General features: G+C 43.2%; 1 protein-coding gene across 3 annotated transcripts; it reads right to left on the bottom strand.

The window, feature by feature from the left end:
- Positions 1-1727: 1727 nt before the first annotated feature.
- Positions 1728-8008, bottom strand: FST (follistatin). 3 transcript variants are annotated; one of them, XM_059062865.2, is made up of 6 exons: positions 7870-8008; positions 5757-5948; positions 5112-5330; positions 4568-4792; positions 3641-3871; positions 1728-2896 (listed from the first exon to the last, which is right to left on the bottom strand). In XM_059062865.2, exons 1-6 carry the CDS (start codon positions 7952-7954, stop codon positions 2814-2816), a joined length of 1035 nt encoding a protein of 344 aa, XP_058918848.1. In that variant the 5' UTR covers positions 7955-8008; the 3' UTR covers positions 1728-2813. The 3 variants fall into 3 exon arrangements, with proteins under 3 accessions (XP_058918848.1, XP_058918849.1, XP_058918850.1); XM_059062866.2 differs by having other exon boundaries at positions 3641-3868; positions 7870-8002; XM_059062867.2 differs by having other exon boundaries at positions 2805-3175; positions 7870-8002.
- Positions 8009-17421: the final 9413 nt, after the last annotated feature.

Genomic DNA, 17421 nt, shown 5'->3' with positions numbered 1-17421 from the left:
ATGATTAAGATGAACTCATACTAATTAAAGCTAGTTACTAGCAACTGTTTCTATTAATTACTTTATATACCTAAATGAATTAGATTCTTTTGAGTCATAGCTGAAATTCTAACAGTAGCCTAATGGTATTAATCTGATTTTAATTTTAAAAGAGACTTCTATTTTTTGGTACTAATTAGCCTAATGCCGGATTACTGGAAAAGTCGGAAACCCCAAGAAGGAAAATGAGATACTGTCTGGTGTTTGAGAGGAATGATTGATGCTGACAAGTATGAAATAAAAATTATAAATAAATAATCCGGATGTTGTTTAAAAGGCAAGCTGTTGATTTTATCACTCCCCCTTGCCAAGACACACATTGGTGCCTGTTAAATTTGACGTTTTTACTCTGATGTCAATGGCAGCTTTAAAGCATCAGTAGCATCCCAGGATGAGGTAATAAATCTGTTCCAGGAAGGGATGTGAAACCATGTCTGCCTGCTGTTTCCTTCCCCAAGAGCCCAACCCTAGTGGCAAGCCAGCAGCTCCTGGGCACGACAGAAGTTACCATCCTTGTCTTTCCTCGGTTAATGGTGGCCTGTTTGTCTTCTGCACCTCTTTTCCCCCTTTCTCTGGGAAAGGGGGGCAGAGGGCTAATGAACCCGACAGGCTCCTAATCATTATACAAACTCTGCCCACGCAAGAGGCCCCTCTGCCTTCACCAAATTTCTCATTTGGTGACCACAGTTGAGAGCCAACAGTCTCCTATAGTCATTTAAAATAATTATTTATATTAGAGGATTTTCACAAAAGGGATAAACTTTTGAAAAGAACTTGGGTCACAGTCTTTGAAAGAAAGAACATATTTGCTTAGCAATGTTTGCATTATTGACTGTTGTTTGCACTTGCCCTCCTACAGTCCCAATCCTCACTTCTTTGCATCTTGTACTTCATATTTTTTAATATACTTAGGCAATGAATTAGCATACAGTGAGTTGGAAACTTGTGATTATCTAGTTACGTATCACTATGTAGTACAATGTATTACAGGGACAAGCAATTGATGCGCCAGATGCCAATCTGAGACTCTGATAGTGTGACTTGGCTGTCTAAGGTAAACTGCAAAATATTAATACACGTCCTCTTACCTTGAAAATGTCTTTACTCTCCATGAACCACGGACATCATTGTGGAAATCCACCCCTGCCCACCCTTACTTCATCAAGTCTCTAGAATTCCAACACTATACCGCCTTTATTTCTGTAGTTGATATTCTGACTTCTAGGATGTGCTGTCATATATTAGTCTATTTTCACTTTTCCTTGTGATGTGCTTTGTTTTTTTAAAGATCTAAGATCCACTGTATTTAGATGAGGAAAGATAAAGGGCACCTCTGGCTATGATGAGTTTGGAACAAGGATAGCTAAGAAGATGGTGTTTTTAAAGAGGAAACTTTAGGCTTGGTACATTGCAGGGAAGAACATCTACAGTGTCCTCCAGGGCTGAGTGGTAGGTATGCCATCACTCCTACAAAGGGGTGGCTGGACCTCAGATTCCTTTATGTTTTGAGCTCCACTGAGGTGATCTGTAATTTACCTTGGAGTTCCTATTGCCCTGGCCACTTAATTTCAGTGATAACTCTATTTCTCAGCAAATGTATCATATACATTTTTACTCAAAAGCCCATATAACTTCTTTTACATCATCAGCAATTGAGACCATTGGCTTTTTAAAATTTTTTTATTTTTCACTCATCATTTATTTACAAATACACATTATAACTTTTATATACATTGCACATTTACATGGTAGAAAAGTACAAAACTATATATTTAAATGAATTTATATTTAACTTGCCATGTTTGAAAATATAAAATTGCATCAGAAAAAAGTATTATGAAAAGCAAGAAACTTGAACTGATAAAGCTTTGATATAACTTTTCATGACACATTGGGTGAAAAGGACTAATTTAAAAGGTACAGCAGACTAGCTTAAAGGAAACACCTAACAAAAGGTTGAATGTGTAGCATTCCCCTTCCTTCAGGCTCCTGACACCCATATCACTCAATTTCTTTGGATCTGTAACATCTTAAAAGTACATTATTAGAAACCCAACATTGCTATCAGCCCCTCTCACAAATGTCTTCATCACAACAAGAGAACGGAAGTAGGAATTTCCTCAAAGATGTATCCTCTGTACCTTCTATCTGAGTCAGAGTTATAATGCCTTTTGGTCAGTCAAAATTCCTTGTAAACAAAACCTGAGGGATCATGTATGTACAGAACAGGCAGCAGAGAATCCAATAAATAAACATGACAGAAACTGACATGCAAGTTTGTTATAATGGAAAAGAGTCTAACAAAAGTGAAATGAAGGGAGACAGATGAGTGAGTGAATAGTAAGGAATGGACTTAAATGGTTTACAAGGAAAAAAAAAAGCTTTTACTTTACAAGCAAGAGACCTCACAATAAATAACAACTGCTCTTCCTTTCACGAATAAATTTCTTCAAAAACAAGGTGTACAGTCAACCAGACATTTTATGTATAAATTATAAAACATGACACAGTATAAATAAATGTCTACAAGTCTCAACTATGGGCCTCATCCAGTAGACCTCACAATGACTGCCTCTCCGGGTCCAATGAGTAACAAGGTGGCCTGGGAGAGAGCTTTAGGACAAAGGTCCTTTATGTATAGTTTTCCCCCCAAATAAATAAGCATACACTTATTTACAGTATGGACAATATATTTTTTCTTTTTCTTTTCTTTTTTTCTTTTTTTTTTTTTTTTGCCCAAAGGCTATGTCAACACTGAACATTGGTGGAGGGGTTTACCACTCTAGAATGGAAGATATAGGAAAGCTGTAGTCCTGGTCTTCATCTTCCTCCTCTTCCTCGGTGTCTTCCGAAATGGCTAGATGGGGGAATACAGGGGAGCTGCTGTTTAAATATGGACAACAACAGCGCAGAAGCAGCTCAGTGTACGTTTTCAAAGCCCTCTGAAACAGCCATATTACAGCGTTGCATTTTTATGTGACTTGCAGTAAGATGCTTTTTTTGTTTTGTTTTTGGCATCTGCTGTTATGCAATAAGTTTTAAAAAAAACTTAAAAAAAAAAACCACCATTATCTATGAAGTCAAAAACTGCAGAAAGTTCTGAAGAATCAATGGCTCAGGTTTTACGGGCAGATTCCTGAAATTAGATAAAAAGCGCTCTTGTGTTCTAGGTATAACTGCTTTGAATCCTTAATTCAGAGTTAGTAGAGGCAGCTGCGCAAAGCAGCAGCCCATGTGTGATAATAGAAAGCTGTCTTTGAAAAAGAAAAAAAACAACCTTTGAAGCAGTTAGTTTAGATTCAAGTGTTAATAAAGCAAACAGCAAAGCACACTACTAAAGCAAAAGAAATTAGGGGCAAATGACTGGAAATACATTTTTAGAGGCGACCCCCTTGATGATCATCACACAAATCCTAAAAACCCAGAAACATTCCAGGCAATTTTTCTGTGGATTGCCGAACTGCTGGTAAAATTTAGCAGCTACCTAACTTAAAACAGAAGCGGGCTTATATGGGGAGGTTTTCGTGCTTTTTACGTCTCCATTCCCTAGGGCTTGCCTGGGAAAGCCTTAAATTGCAGCAAGGTTAGAAATTGCACTTACAGTTGCAAGATCCGGAGTGCTTCACTTCCAGCAGCACGCCTGAGGAGCAGGCCGCTTCCTTCATGGCACACTCACTGGCGTAGGTGGCATTGTCACTGGCACAGACAGGCTCCTCAGACTTACTCTCAGGGCACAGCTCATCGCAGAGGGAACACCGGCCTCTGCCAACCTTGAAATCCCATAAACACTTTTTTCCACCAGTGCACTGGATATCCTCACAGGACTTTGCTTCTAGGATATAATACACCTGTGATGAGTAAATCCATTTCCCCCTTGCACCCTTTCTCTAGTCTCCTATCAATAAATGTAAACATATAACATATCTTATTACTCACTCATGGGGGTAATGGAGATATTGTGCAAAAATGCTCTATAATAAAACCAACACACACACACACACACACACACACAACCCCCAGTTTCCTACATACTATATTAGTACATGAAAATACTGTAGCATTTTTTGGAACAGAATTTCACAGTATCCTTGAGTTAAATATTTATTTGATTATTTCCCACAAGTGGGATCTTTTAAAAAAAGAAAGAATTCTATCAGTTATCAGAATCTGATAACAGATTTTAGGAACTGTTAAGTAATTATTTCTTGCTTCCAGCAAGTCTAGCACTTAAAAAAAATGTGTAAAATTGAGTGAGTTCTTTGGTTTCTAAGGAGGAAAATTGTTTCCTGTGTCTTGCTGGCATTTCAATATATATATGCCAATGCTTCCGGAAGACAATGGTTTTCTTAAGGAATGTTGTGGTCATGACAGTTTACCCAAACTGGAGAGTATTTCTCCCTTTGGTGAAGCTATGTGTTTGGGGAGGCTTTGGACTTATTTATTGGTTAACCTCATAGTTTTAACATCAGTTCTAGCCTCTTTCTCTTTTTGTATTTTTTCTTTTCCTTCCTCAATCCAGAATACCTACTGATACACTTTCCCTCATAGGCCAATCCAATAGACCTGCCCAGTAGGCAGGTAGCCTTTCTCAGGTGACAGGCACTGGAGTAGGTTACTCCATCATTCCCACAGAGATACTGTTCAGAGGAGGTGGGCTCTGGGCAAATGCGGTTACATGTCACACAGTAGGCATTATTAGTCTGGTCCACCACGCATGTGGAGCTGCCTGGACAGAAAACATCCCGACAGGTCTCTGAAACAAAGAGGGAAACACACATTAATAGGCACCTTCTGGTCCTTAGGGACTGAGCATTTGATAGTATCAAGGAAATCATGAAGCATCCAGCTTTCAGAAACGTACTCTGGGAGCCCTGTGGTTTTCAAAAGAAAACTATGACTCTAGGTTGGTCCTTCAGTGTTTTAAGGAGTCTTTAGAAGTTAGAAAGGGTTCCTTCATTTAGTATCATCATCATTATTATTAGGCTATTACTGCAGACTACACCATCCCCCGGGGGTCTTGCAGTGGGTCTATCTCAGGTAGAAAGCTGGGGGAGGGGCCGGGTAGGACCTACTTTTACATTTGCCCTGGTACTGGACTTCCAGTTCCGGCTGCTCTTTACATCTGGCCTTGAGGAGTGCACATTCATTGCGGTAGGTTTTTCCATCCAGCCCACAGACTGGGCCTTTCCAGGTGATGTTAGAACAATCTGGGGCGCAGACGCAGCGGGGTTTGTTCTTCTTGTTCATTCGGCATTTTTTCCCGGGCCCACAGTCCACGTTCTCGCACGTTTCTAGCAGTTGGAAAGATGCAGAGATTAAAACCGGGGCCAGGCACCATGCAGGTCAGCCAGGAGGGCTGCGGGTGCCTCGCGCAATCGTGCTGCCAGGAGTCCGAGCCCAGAGGGCTCTCACTCAGGAGTTGAGGAGGGGCAGGTGTGGGGGACAGTGGGCTGTATCCCATACCCAGATCTCTCTCAAAGTGCACGGGTTGGCTGGCTTCACCACCACATTTGGCTAAGAAGTCCGAGAACCTCTGTCGACTTTGTTTTGCCTGTAGTATGTGACACCCAAGATTCAACCCAAATGGCTTACAAGGGCTGGGGGTAGTTAGGTGGATCCCACGAACAAAGCTCTCCCAGTCCCAAACCCCAGCTGGGCACCGGGAGGGTAAGACGCCCTCTACTGAGGGCCCACAAATTGGGGAGGAAGAGCCCTACCTTTACAGGGGATGCAGTTGGGGGCGCCCCCATTGAAAATCATCCACTTGAAGAGCGTGTTGTCATTTACGTCCTCTTCGGTCCATGAGGTGCTCAGGCGGCCGGTGCTGCAGCACTCCTCCTTGGTCAATTCTGTCTTGTACAGGACCTGGCAGCGGCCGTTCTTTGCTTGGCGGAGCCAGCAGTTCCCAGCTGCGGGGAGACAGGGGCGGGGAGGTGGGCGAGTGAGCAGTGGCGGGGTAGGGTGAGAGAGGCGGCGAGCCGGCAAGGGAAGGAGACCAGGCGGGGATGGGGAGGGAGGGAGTGAGCGTGGAGGAGGAGAGACGGGAGAGAAAAGCAGAAAACAAATCGGAGGGAGTGAAGGGGTGGAGAAAGAGGGGGGAAAAGCCAGATTGAAGAGGTGGGAGGTGGGCGAGGGGGAGGGAAGGCGAGAGCGAGAAGCCAGAGCGCCCCAGCCATATCAATGTCAGTTACCAGTGACCCAGACACAACACGTGCAGCTTGCATTGACTTTTACTAGACTGTTTACTTTTATTCGTCCCATTTCATAACCTGCAGCAACTCGAAGAGCAGATTAAAGAACCTGACAAAAACAGGATGCGACGGGTGTTTTTACATGTTGCATTCATGTAGGCGGTACGAGTATTATTTGTGACAGGGGTTAAGAAAGTGGGAGAACTTGAGAGAGAAAGGAGAAGAAAGGGGGAGACAGAGAGAGACCGAGACAGACAGACAGACAGACAGACAGACAGACAGACACACACACACACACACACACACGAACAGATCAAGCAAAAGGCACTTGTGAAAAATGAAAGCAAAAAAGCAACCGGGCCCTGCCCGGCGCTGCCCCGCGCGCGGCCTCGAGACGCAAGCCCGCCCGACGGGCCGTTTTGCAATCCGCCAGACCCAGAGGACGCCCGCGGCCACCGCGATCTTTCGAAATCTCCCAGGGCTGCTTTCCCCGGCACCCCGGCAGCGCCTCGTCCCGAAAGGCGGGCAACTCAGAGTAGTGCGTCGCAGAAGGCTAGGGACAGTGCCCGGGGGATAGTTTACAACACACACAAATTGTTAACGCTAAAGCCAGGAAAGTTACAAGTCTGCCTCAAGAAAAGAGTAGGGGGGGCGGAAACAAAAGGGGGGAGGAACTTCCTACTGTTTCATGGTTTTATATACATGTATGTGTGTATACACACACCCCTATCTCAAACTCACCAAGAAATCTTTGAAAGTAATTTCCCCCCCTTCCTTCTTTTTAATGTTCGGATTTTGGTCAGGAGGATTTCTCATGAATCATCCATATAACTTTAGCAATAATTGGATCGCAAGCTGCTATTATTATTTTAAAAAATTCTGCCCAAAGACTAACTGAAATAAACAAATCTAATTTTAAAAAACTTTAGAAATTTGCATCTCAGGATTTAAATCAATTGTGGGCTCCTCACTGTTCTACAGAAAGTTAACAGAAGAATGAGGCAAAGGGGAAAAAACTGTAAACTACTCAAAAGAGTCCGGGGCAATAATTTTTTTTTTTTTTTTTTTTTTTTTGCGGGGTTGGGGGGAGGGGGTTGGAAGAAGCATCCACTAGGCAGAAAGCTACTTCCCTCTAAAATTTTCGGCACCCACATTTCCAAGTTTGGGCAAAGTTTCTGAAACCACGTCCCCCAGCCACCGAAGAAATTTCAGTATCACCCCCTCCCCACCCAGTCACTTTTTTAAGGTATCCAAAAGACGTAGGAGGGAGGGAGATTAGACTGCAAATGGGTCGACTGAAATCTCCAGGCTACTGATGCTTGTCCCCTTCCTCAGAGCTAAATAGGGGAGAGAACATCTGAACTTATTATGTCCAGAACTTGGAGCATCTAACCCTACCTACTGAGACAGACTCCAGTTCACTCCCTTTCCTTTTAAAGGATAACCGCGCTCCAAACTCGGCTTCAGGTCCTAAAGTGTCACTGCCTTTAGTTTTCCCACTCCTCTCCATCCCGGACTTGCTAAGTTGGTCCAACATCTTCCGAGAGCAGCGCTGCTCAGAACAGACCCAGTGGAGACGACCGAAAAGTACAAACCCCTGCCCTCCTCCGAACCTCCCAGCGCATCCCTCCTCGCTTACCCTGGGCACTGCGGTCCTCCATGAACTGGCAGAGCAGCAGCAGCAGGAGGCAGAGCCCGCCGGGCTGGTGCCGGGGACGGACCATCCTGGGGGCAGGCGCGGCGCGAGGAGCGCGGCGGCGCGGGGAGCGGGCGCGGCGGCGGGTGGCTCGGGCAAGCGGCGCGCGTCGCAGAGGCGAGCGGCGGAGGGCGCAGCGATCCCGGCGCAGCCCCGCGCTCGCCGCCGGCCGCCCGCGCGATTCAATGGACGTCAGAAGCCGGGCGCAGCCGCGCTTTAAATCTAGACGGGGGTCTCCGCGGTTTGCGGTGGGCGGTCTCCCAGGGTGTGGGGCAGTGGGAGGGCGGCCGCGAGCGAGGGTGTGCGCGGCTCCTTGGGGGTGGGGAGCTTCTAAAAGTTCAGTGTGAATCAGGTGACATTTCCCACCTTCTGGAAACCCTTCCCAATTATCTGGTGGAGGTGCCCGAAATCAAAGCTGCAGGAGGGGAATCGCCGAGTTCTTATTTGCGTAGGAGCGAGAGGGAGGGGGCAGGCGACCGGGGCGGGGGAGTGGGGAAGAACACCCACTTCAAGTCCTGCACGCCGCCGCTCGCTGGTAGCGCCGGCGCGCCGGGGGGGTGGCGTGTGTGTGTGTGTGTGTGTGCGCGCGCGCGTGCGTGCGTGTATGTGTGTGAGAGCGGTGTGTGTGTGTGTGTGTGTGTGTGTGTGTGTGTGTGTGTGTGTCTGGGGGGGGGCGCGCTGGGGGATCTGTAGGCGGTGGCGGGCGGAGCGGAGCTGGGCGGCGGGGCGGGAGTTGGTCTCCGCACCGGCGCTCCTCCGCTCCAGGAAGACTTTGCAAAACGCCCGGAGAGCCCCGAGCTGCTGAAATATCCCGCTTGAGGTCGGGTCGCTGCCGTTTTAGGCCCCCGCAGTCTGGGCGCGGGACCCCGCGACGTTTTGTGTCTGGGTTTGCGCGTGCCAAGCGCTGCGGCCACCCGGAGCCCAGAGGTGTGGCTGGGAACCTCGGCCCCTGCACCTTCCACCCCCGGCTGAGCCGGGCCGAAACGCGGCCCTGGGTCTCGACGAGTCAGAAGCGAACAAAAATGTTGGAACACTTCAGCCCCGGCCTCTCCCCCCCGTCACAGTCTCGACCCTCTCGTTTTCTTTTCTCCCCTTTCACTTCACCGCTTCTGGAGTCGGAACCCGGAGCGGGGGCGCCGACGCAGGCGGTCTACCCCCCTTCCCCGGCTCGGAGGCTCCCCAGTTTCCGTCCTGTGTGTCTCTGTCTCTCCCAGTCTCCTCAGCATCTCTCTCTCTCTCTCTTTCTCTCTCTCTCTTTCTCTCTCTCTCCACCCCCCCCCCCTCCGTTCGCGGAATAAAAGAGATTGCAACATCGATAATGAACTTCTGTAGCCTCAGTTTATTAAGCACAGTGCCTGGCATTCTTCGCTGGAAGTTGGCGGGTCTCTCATTTATAACATTTTTGGCACCGCTGAATGAAACTGAGGAGGCGATATTTCCTTTTATATAAAACGATTACTTCACGGAAAATGCTATATTGTTTATTCCAAAGCTGCCTTTTAAATTTCTATTCTTTTCGCTTCTGGAGCCCGAAGGACAACAGACAGCGAAGTATGCAGACAAAATTCTTGGACATTCGCAGGTCACTGGGATTTGTTCTCCTACGGATTTCAAATCCGCCCCTCTTCACGCCCCCAACCTCCCCCCGCCAGATCGCCGCCCCCCACCTCCTCTCGTCCTCCCACCCCCCATCTTCCACCACCCCCTCCCACCCCCTCCACAACTGCAAATAACTCAGTGATAACAGATTTTTTTCCACCAACTGCAGGAGATAGTGCTAATCTTTTAATAAAAGATCCCATTACAATGGGATCTGTCTGGACAGACTATAATAGATCCCGAAATACAGCCGTGCTAATATTAGAAGACAGTTGTTTGGGTGCCTCTCAGACGGGCCCAAGCCCCCCTTTGAAAGTGGGCATGAATCACAAAGCCCCGCGGCCGCCGCACCTGCACCGCGCGCATTCGGTGCAGCAGGCTGGTAAAAACGGGTGACCTCGCCGCTGCTTTTCGCTTTATAATTACCGTCCTGAGGACGGGAGGGGAGGGGCGCGGGCGGTCGGGGCGGGGTGGCGCTGGCTTTTTGCTCACTTCAGACGGTTCTGGGGGCTCCACATCCTTCTTAATCTTTCGGATTTATTCTTCCTCTCTCTCTCTCTGTGTCTTCCCTCTCTTTCCCTCCCGTCCGCCCAACCCTTCTCCTCTTTTCTCTTTGCGTCCCTCTTCCCCGACTCAGCTCGTACTCTCCCCCCTTCTCCCCCTCTTGCTTTTCCAGTCTTCCCTCCAATGCAGCATTAATGTAGAGTTGTTTAGTGCCCTCTAATGGCCGACGACATTAACAATTAATAGCAAACTGTCCCCTTTGCAGGAGCCGACACTCCATGGCAGAGTTCCAAAGTTGAATTTATTTCTTTATTCAGGCAGATGGATATAGTGCTTATATAGTGATGTGCTGAGGGAAAGTTTGTCTTCTCCCTTTCAAATCCTCTTTTCCAGGGAAAACGTATTTGAAGGAAAGGGGAAAGTTAATTATTGTTATTCGACCATTTTTTTGGGGGGTGTATAGATTTGTCTTTTAATAGCAGCAAGAGACACAGCTTCTGTTTCATCAAAGTTTATCAAACGTGTATCTAGGATTGGAAAATAAATTCAATATTCTACATACACAAATTATCTTAGATGGTAGGTGGTTGGATTTCGCGGTAGTGTTACCAATAGCCATTAAACATTTTAAGACCCAAATGTGATTACATGATTTTGTATTGTCCCCAGTTTAAATATATTTATTGGTCTTGAGTCTTCTGTAGCCTCTGGAAACTGAAATTTCTCGCTTTAGGACCATACAAAACATTTAAATTTTGCTCATGCCTGGTTGTATATGAAGTCATCTTGCCTAGAGGAACGTGGGGTCATATATTAATGCATAGTTTATTTTCTCAATGCTTTTGGGAAGATTGTTTTAAAGACCATAAAATCCTCATATTTTATAACCATATAGCAACGAAAATAGTTATGTAACCTGCATGTTCTCATGATTTAACTTATTCATTTGCATGTGCACCTAGAATATATTGATATAAAAAGAGCATACCCAGTATGACTTTGGGGGTGGGTGGGGGGTGGGCGGTCCATGTGGCTAAATGAAAATTAGAATAAAGGCAATTTTGAGGGTTTAATCAAAAGAATATTTTATCTGGACTTTTGAGTTTTTGGTTTATTCAGATAGTTATTTTAGTTTGTGTATATAGAACCAACTCATGTCACAGAACTTTCTGAATTAACTTAATCCAAGGTATGACCACACAATTCCAGTATGATGGGTAAAAAGTTAAAATTCTGTTGCTATTTTATTCTCTGTCTACATAATGCCAAGTGCTCAGACCAGTAATTTGACTAAATTGACTGCATTGACTAGTTGCTTTGGCATCATGTGATTGTCTAGGCTAGGCCAAAGCAGACACAGTAGCTCTCATTGTAAAAATGCCACCACTCACAGGAGTGACCCAGAGTACCAGAGGAGTACCAGAGGCAGACCCAATACAGGATTACTTTTCTCTGCAGAGAGGGTGGCTCTGAGGGGTCAGGGTTGAGGTCACAGGCAAACACACTGTGGAAAACATAAGTGCTGTGTTGCTTTTGCCTTTGTGAATAAGCAGTTTGGTGTTTGTTTAGTGATACAAGCTCATCCTGTTTTTCAGCTGCACCTTGGATAGTATTGATCTGTTTGGGAAATGTCTGCCCTGAATCGGCACAGATCAGTCATCAGGATTCTTGTTGGCCTGGGTTGTTTTCTGGCCAATCGGAGGAAATGAGACACAGGTCAATATTGGTCTCATATGGGCCTCCTGTGAGCATCAGCAAGAGATCCATCCAATTTCTGGGGTATGAAATGGTATCACACCTGTTCAGTGACATCACAGAAAAACAGCTGCTATTTCTTTTACTGTTTTATCTCCTGTAAATGTTAAATATTGGGTTTATAGATGTCTAAATGTCAAGGGGACATTTTAAAATAAAAATGCCTTCTTTCATTTTTGTTGTATGCTTCCAAGTTGGACTTCTTATTTTTTTCCTTTCTGCTCTGCCAAAAAAGTAAATGTAAATTATGAGAAACACAATAGGACCACTTTGTAACTGACTTTCTGGGCAGCACACAAAAAGACTGCTGTTCTCTGATTGTTTTTTTGTCAGCTTCAAAAGCTATCTTCCTTCTAAAGTTTATAAATTTAAAATATTAGAGTTTAGCAAATGATTCAATCTAGGTCCCAAGATACCTGTTTGAAATCATATGTTTGAACCAGAACTGACCTGGTTAAATTTTAGTCCCTAAAAAAAGAATATGGAAGGGGTGGGTGAGGTTACATATGGACAATTTGGAAGTCAGGAAGTGAGTAGCTTTTACTTTTTTGCCTTAAAATTAAATGTCAAACGTTTTTGAAGTTAGGTATTTTTCCAAAATGATGCTAAGATTTCAAATGCAAATAATCAATCTTGATAAAGCTACAGAATTTAAGCACTGGAGAAATATGCTGAAGTGTTTTTAAAATCAGATTTTGTTCTTCTAGGTACAAAACCGGTTACTTAATGCGTCATAGTCTTTGGTGTTGTGTAACTTCATGGCCTAGATGAGGATTGGGTGGGGGGTAATAGTTCTGTATTGGCTGAATTGTTGCAGAACTAAAAAGTTAAGAAATGTGAGTACATAAAAGCAATGTTTATCCAAGAGGTCCAAACCATCAGTTGATTAAGTTTTTAAAAATGTCATTAGAATATGTCTTTTTAAAATATAGTACTAAGAAAACAATCAATTGATTACCTGAACTTTTCTCTTTTCAATGGTGCTTTTATGTTATATAGAGTCAGTCAATCATGGACAGCCCTTTTCTTTTTCTTTTTAAAAAATTTATTTATTTGTTTTTGTCTGTATTGGGTCTTTGTTGCTGCATGTGGGCTTTCTCTAGTTGCAGCGAGCGGGGACTACTCTTAGTTGAGGTGCACAGGCTTCTCGTTGTGGTGTCTTCTCTTGTTGTGGAGCACGGGCTCTAGGCACATGGGCTTCAGTAGTTGTGGCACATGGGCTTAGTTGCTCTGCGGCACGTGGGATCCTCCTGGACCAGGGATTGAACCCGTGTCCCCTGGCAGGCGATTCTTTTTTTTTTTTTTTTTTGCATTACGCGGGCCTCTCACTGTTGTGGCCTCCGCAGGCTCAGCGGCCATGGCTCACGGGTCGAGCCGCTCCGTGGCATGTGGGATCTTCCCGGACCGGGTCACGAACCCGTGTCCCCTGCATCGGCAGGCAGACTCTCAACCACTGTGCCACCAGGGAAGCCCTGGCAGGCGATTCTTAACTTGAGCCACAAAGGAAGTCCCTATAGATTTTTAATTAATCATCTTTCCTCAAAGGGGAATTCATTCCAAATCTAATTTGCACTTTGCCTTTGCACTTTATAAGTGTGGATCTATTTCTGGGTACTCTGCTTTGTTCCACTGATCTATTTGTTGATCCTATGTCAGTCTCACATTATCTTGACTAGTGGGACTTTATAGTAAGTAAGGAAGTCAGGTATTGTAATTCCTCCAACTTTATTCTTTTTCAAGATTGCTTTGGATATTCTAGTTGCATTTCCATATAAATTTTAGAATCCACTTGTTGAATTCTATAAACACACCCCCAAAGCTTGACAGGATTATGATTGGGATAGATCAATTTGGGGATAATTGAAATTTTAAGGATATTGAGTCTTCAAAACCATGAACATGGTATATCTTTCCATTTACTTAGGTTTTCTTTAATTTCTCTCAACTGTGGTTTGTAGATCTATTTTGTATTTTAACTGTCATTGAAAAACATGCTGAAGTAGGATAATAAGTACAGTTTCCAGCTCTTTATCTCAGAGGAACTCAATGAGTTATAAAGATTTCCTGGTGCAGGATTATGTTTTCATACTTCCTAAGGCTGATTATCTATGGTCAGTCAAAAAGAATGTATTGAGCACACTTTTCAGGAGTGGTGTTCTAACTCATCAAAATCTCTTGCATGCATTCTTTTGTTGTTTCTTTCAGACCACAGATAGTCCTTTGAATGAATAATTTCTGTCACCATGAAATTTATACCCAGTGAGAGTTAAAAATTATCCTTTATTGGTTAGTGTTTTGTTGAGCAGTATTTCATAATTTTCACATGACTAGATTCCTGCTCAAAACAATCCATCATCATGCTTAAGTTTTGAGAGGTGAAAATATGCAGTTCCCATTGTGCCAACATTTAGGTGGCAGTTACTTTCTGCTTGTGTTCTTTATTGGAGAGTTATGTCATCTTTTCATTTGTCATTGCTCTCCCTGATTCATTCATCCTCTCTGTGGTTTCCTTTCCTCTTATATCTCATTTTCCATCCACCAGAAGGATTAGCACTATAACCCAAAACTGTACCTTTTGCAGCATATATTGGCTTATTTTTTTTCATGTAAATGCTACATTCAAAAGTAAACTATACTTTGTATTGTTTATCCAACAGTACTATTAAATATTTAACAATGGGTTGAGGTCAAATGGTGATGACACAACATGTGGAAATACAGAACAGATGATGCATTAAGTGTTGAAATAAATTATTTCAACACATGGCGAGACTTGCTCTTTTTTTGGACTAGAATAGGAATATGTATATTATGAAGACTAGTAGATGAATGACTTAGAGGTAGTTTTGGTCAGTGTGTGCTTAATCTCCAATAAATAGTCATTCTTTTATCAATATAAAATTGTTAGTATGTATAGGAGGCTCATTTATTTGGTTTTCCAATACATTAGTTAAATGATTCTTCTGAACTGGCCTCAGTGTGATTTCCTCTCAAATAAGGATATGAAAATCATCAACAGGAACCATGTGTTAATGGCTCACATGCTGGGCAGATGGAAACATAGTGGAGAAGAACTATTTAGTTGAGATCATTTTGGCCCCAAGACTTCTAATCTTTGCTTTAATAGAAAACATTGCTTTGGCCAGCCAAATGACACAACCATCACACTGTCAACATTTTCATCTTTGCCAGAGCACCAGATTTCCTGAAGAAACCTTTAGGCAGTGATTCCTAACTTTTTCTTATTTGCAGTCCATCTGAGAAGCTGTTGAAAGATATGAACCATCTCCCCAGAATAGTGCACAGACACAAATACATATACACCTGCACAAAGTTTTGCATTCATTTTTAGGAAGGTCCTAAGCATTTTGAAATCCATGCATGGATCCTTGCAGGGTTCCATGGACCCCAGATCAAGACCCCTGATTCTGAAAAACACAATTGCTGGGTATTCCAATTATTCTGCCAATACACTCCAATCTGTCTACTTGCTTTGTAAGAACCATTCAGATCTCAGTTAGAGTGTCCTCCCTGGAATAATTCCATATATTAGCGTGTTTTTAAAAATTAACCAATGTCACCAATAGAGCAATTGTCTTGAGAGCGTTCAAAACACACCCACCCACCCACACACATACACACACACACTGATGTGCATCTATCTATTATTTTGTCCTTTAATAATAGCTACCAGGTATTGAGTACCTATTCCATGCCAGGAACATAAAATATATCATCTCTATTTTCTTAGCTACCTTTCCAGATAGATATTATTATCACCATTTCCTAGATCTCTCCACAAAATTGGACAAAGCTGAGCCAGGAAAACTTTATAGCCTAGCATTTAGGAAGGGATTGTACTTTAGGCATTCCAAGGGGTAATGAGCAAAAGAAACAGCTCTATAATTACTACTATATTCTAAACAACATAACATACTTTTACAGATAATGTTTTTCTATTGTTATGCATAAAATCTGCAGTTTTGAGGCACACAAAATATGCTAGCACAAATAGCCCATAGTCTTTCTGTGGTTTAATTTTCAACATAATTTCAATAAATATTTATTAAATATCTATGATATTCTCCAGACTCTGTGATAGAGATAGAGAAGGAAACAAGGCAAATCTAGTTGCAGCTTTCTTAGAACTTTTGAGATAACAGAGAAGGCAGATATTAAATAAGTGCATATAATAAACTGTGATGAGGATGGCCAGGTAAGGTCTTCCTAATGAAGTGACATTTAGTTGAGACCTTACGTTTGAGAGTTAGCCAGGAGAAGGTGGTGCTTGGAGAGATGGTGGAAGAGTATTTGTGAAGCCCAGGAGGCAAAAGAGAAATCATATGAGGAACCAAAAGATGTTTAGTAATTACCAAAGCACTTACTTTGAGGGGAAAGTGGAAACTGAGGAATGGGAGAAGTTAATGGTGCAGATTATATAAGCTCTTATAAAAATCATGGGCTCATTGGTTTTCTAGAGGAAATCCATGGGAATATTATAATTGGGGGGGGGCATGAGCCATTTTTCACTTAGAAATGCTCTCTTTGCCTGAACTATGGAGATAGATTTGCAAGTCACTAGCATTGGTGAAAGGCTATGTTTTAGGATGCCATCCCAGTAGCAGAACTCTATCAGGGAGTGACAACTTGGGTTGAAGAGGAGGATAGATTCAAGAGACAAGACGTAGAATTGATAGGTTCTGTTGATTGATTGAATGAGGGGGATGAGGGAAAAGGAGGAGAGGAGGATAATTCTTGGGTTTCTGGTATGAATAAGTGAGTGGGTGGTGGTATCATTTCCTGAGGTAAACAATAATAGAGGAAGAGCAGGTTTCTGTTTGGGACTTGTCTTTAAGGAGCCTGTGGGAATTCAAGAAATTTTGAATGCCTTGAATTGCCAATGCCTTGAATTGCCAGGGTCATCTTTATGAATAAATCTATTACAGTTAACACAAGACAGTCTTCTTTTCTGACCCTGGAAGCAGGCAAATCTACCTAGATAAGACCAGCTACAACCAAGAATACAAAACACTTTGGGATGAACTAACCAAACAAATGAATGAGAATGGGTGGTTGTTTCATAAACCAGTTCCAAGAAAATATTCCCCTATGTACTTTCTAAGCACTAACTTTAAAGTATAGCAGCAACTCAATATATAAAACTTACATGAGGATGGGATGAAAGGGGCCCAAGCACTCTCTTAAGATATACAACCATGTGGGAATCTTTGTCTTGTGTAAACCAATTCCAGTCTCTAGAAGGCATTGCCATTCAGGATCTAATTTCTGGAGAGGGGAAAGAACGAGTAGAAGATGAGCAATCCATCTTCAGCTACCTTGGACATTTATTCATACATTAAACAATATTTATTTCATAAACAGAATTAATTGACTACAACTGAGTAACAATTGATAGCAAAACCATTAGATGAATGACTGATGGGGAATTGACATTTATGTCAATGTGTGTACATCCTCACCAATATTTGGGTTGTTTCCAGTCTTTAGCTATTATGAATAATACTGCTGTGAACATACTCATACAAGTTTTTGTGTGTCATATGTTTTACCTTGAGTACCTAGGAATATCACATATAAATATAATTAGAAGTGGGACTTCCCTGGAGGTCCAGTGTT

Source organism: Kogia breviceps, chromosome 4, assembly GCF_026419965.1.
Source record: "Kogia breviceps isolate mKogBre1 chromosome 4, mKogBre1 haplotype 1, whole genome shotgun sequence".
In the NCBI taxonomy this organism is placed as follows: Eukaryota; Metazoa; Chordata; class Mammalia; order Artiodactyla; family Physeteridae; genus Kogia; species Kogia breviceps.
The sequence above is the reverse complement of the archived record's forward strand: the minus strand, read 5'-3'. Positions and strand labels throughout refer to the sequence as shown.